This window comes from Myotis davidii, unplaced genomic scaffold (assembly GCF_000327345.1).
Source record: "Myotis davidii unplaced genomic scaffold, ASM32734v1 scaffold1745, whole genome shotgun sequence".
NCBI lineage: Eukaryota > Metazoa > Chordata > Mammalia > Chiroptera > Vespertilionidae > Myotis > Myotis davidii.
The window spans coordinates 1100950-1103281 of record NW_006295921.1 but is presented as its reverse complement, the minus strand read 5'-3'; the positions used below and the strand labels follow the sequence as shown (position 1 = coordinate 1103281).

General features: G+C 52.6%; 1 protein-coding gene across 2 annotated transcripts in view; it reads left to right on the top strand.

The window, feature by feature from the left end:
- URI1 (URI1 prefoldin-like chaperone) overlaps positions 1-2332 on the top strand; it is a 26065-nt gene that overhangs the window by 2900 nt on the left and 20833 nt on the right. For both annotated transcript variants that reach the window (XM_015568586.1, XM_015568585.1), the window contains one exon: positions 1631-1709. In XM_015568586.1, the coding sequence (XP_015424072.1) occupies positions 1707-1709 (3 nt within the window). In that variant the 5' untranslated portion in view covers positions 1631-1706. The remainder of the gene's footprint in view (positions 1-1630; positions 1710-2332) is intronic.

The window sequence follows — 2332 nt, the reverse complement described above, 5'->3', positions numbered from 1 at the left end:
CCGGGCGTTAAGGACAATCTGTGCCGCTGAGCCCTTCTCAGTGGTGACACCGACGCAGTGAAGGAGCAGAGAGGGTGACGTTTAAAATGCACGTGATGTCTACTGACCATGCTGGCCTGTGCACTTTCAAAGGATTCATTCACGCAAGGGGCAGAGTGAATATTCTGGGCTTCAGGGTCAGAGTGGTTGTAGCTTCCCTCCTCTCCTTTACCCCCAATTCTTGTAAGCAACTGTTTTTCACCAGCTTCTTGCCAAGCTGCCCAGGAATTGTTTGCATCTAAGCTAATGTTAGTGTGTGAGCATTTGCAAAATCACTCTTCTAAAACATAACTGCTAGCGTACAGTAGGTTTAACAGGCGCCTATGGCGCGCAGGCGTTGCACCAAGTTGGCCTCATGGACACTCGCTGTCCCATTTCCTGCCCACACAGCCCGTCTCCGGAGCCCCGCACGCACAGCTGGCTGTGCAGTCTGTCAACAGGCCTGTTCCAGAAGGACCTCTGACAGGAGAGGCCTGGTTTCTCTCCCGTGTGTGGCTCCTCATCTTCCTCCCTCCTCTTTCGTGAGAGGAGAACGCTGAAGAGTGACACTGACCGCAGGGGCTTCTCAGGGCGAGCAGCGTGTGTGTGAAGTCCCTCGTGTCCTCTGGACTCTGAGGCAGTGGCATTGGTGGTGCCCTGGTGACGCAGGGAGCCGAGGTGTAAACTGAAAGCAGGCCCGACGCTTGTAGAAGCCATTTTTATTATCTGGAGAGCGATGGTCTCGTGGCAGTTTATCCCAATTTCAGTTTGACAACATCTACATGTTCTTTTTAAGTTGCTTGCTGAATTGGTGAGGTTTGTTACTTTAAAACGTTGACAGAACCTTCTGCCTTAAAACACGTCAGTGCCCTGGTTTTGCCTGCAGCCGGCACCTAGCGGAGACCTCAGGAAACCTCATCTCCGGGGAAGGGCTGTGCTTGCAGGGGGCGTAGGCCCCGAGGGGCTCCCAGGTGGAGGCGGCGGCCATCTCTGCTCCTGCAAAGTCCCATCTTTGTTGTCGACATGAACTGCCAGGCAGCTCTGTTTGGACGGAGCGGGAAGCAGATGCAGAGCCTTTGGGCTGCCTGTGCTGACCGCTGCCTGATTTCTTCCCGCCCCTGTGGGTTCTGCCCCCTCCTCACAGGAGCCGCCTGGATGGGGGGCATGGCTCCCCACTTTCCAGCCCCCAGCTTTCTGGGGACGGAAGCCCCGATCAGATTTTATTGCTTGTTTCTACTCTGCAGCCAGTGTCCACTCACCCAGGAGCTTCCCTAGCCCCTTCCTTCCCCTCAGTTTCCGTTTCCCTCCAGCATCACTGTCTGCCTTAGCTGCCAGGTTTCACTCAGGTCAGACACCTTCCTCCAGCGGAGACACGAGTCTCCAGACGGGAGTGCTCCTCTTCTGCAGCCAGAGCCCTGGCGGCTCCCTCCCCGAGAAGTGGTCACGGCGTCATGCCATTGCGAAACTTTGTGAAAACTGGATTTGTAAATGAAAAGAAACATTTCTGTCTTCAAATGGCTGAAACGAGGTTTCTGACTAGCCGCGCGCTGGCACAGAGCCTGCGGAGGAGCCGACGGTGTGCTGATGGAGGGCTTGGTGTTTTTGTCCACAGGCAGCAGGTGGAGGACGACTACAGCGCCCTGCAGGAGCGGCTCAGCACCCTGCCCGAGAAGCTGTCCTACAGCATCATGGTGGGTCGCATGTCCCCTACGGGACCCTTGTTTCTTGTGGAGACACTGCCCTGGGAAGGGATAGGATTCCCGTGCCTCCGGCGTCAGGTCACAGATGACCACGCCGAGGTCCTGCGTCAGAGGCAGCAGCCATAGGGCTCGTCTGTTTCACTTCACACTCACACACCAGTCGTAGTCATAGTGGGTCTTTTCTTCTTCCCCTTCCCCCCAGACTTACATGAAATGATCACATCATGGTGACATACATGGCAGAAATGCTAGCACACAGTCTGACATATTTGGTGTGCAGGTTTACTATGTCAGAAAACTGTAATTATGACAGAAATATCACACTTAGTCGCTTCCAGTTAGCCAAAGCAGGAACAGACCATACTGTTGCGTAATTCACAGAATTAAACCTTAGAATATTGATTTTATATAAAAAGGTCCTGCTAGTTTCTGTTTAAATGATCTTCATATTGACGTAGTCATCTGTTCACGAGCCCTGGATTAGATTCCTTCATTGCATGAATGTTCTTCATGAACACTGTTCTTAATTACACCAACCCAGGCACTTTGTGTGTTGTTGTCCATTCTACCGGCCTAAACATTTTATACATTTTGTATAAATGTTAAAGCTACTT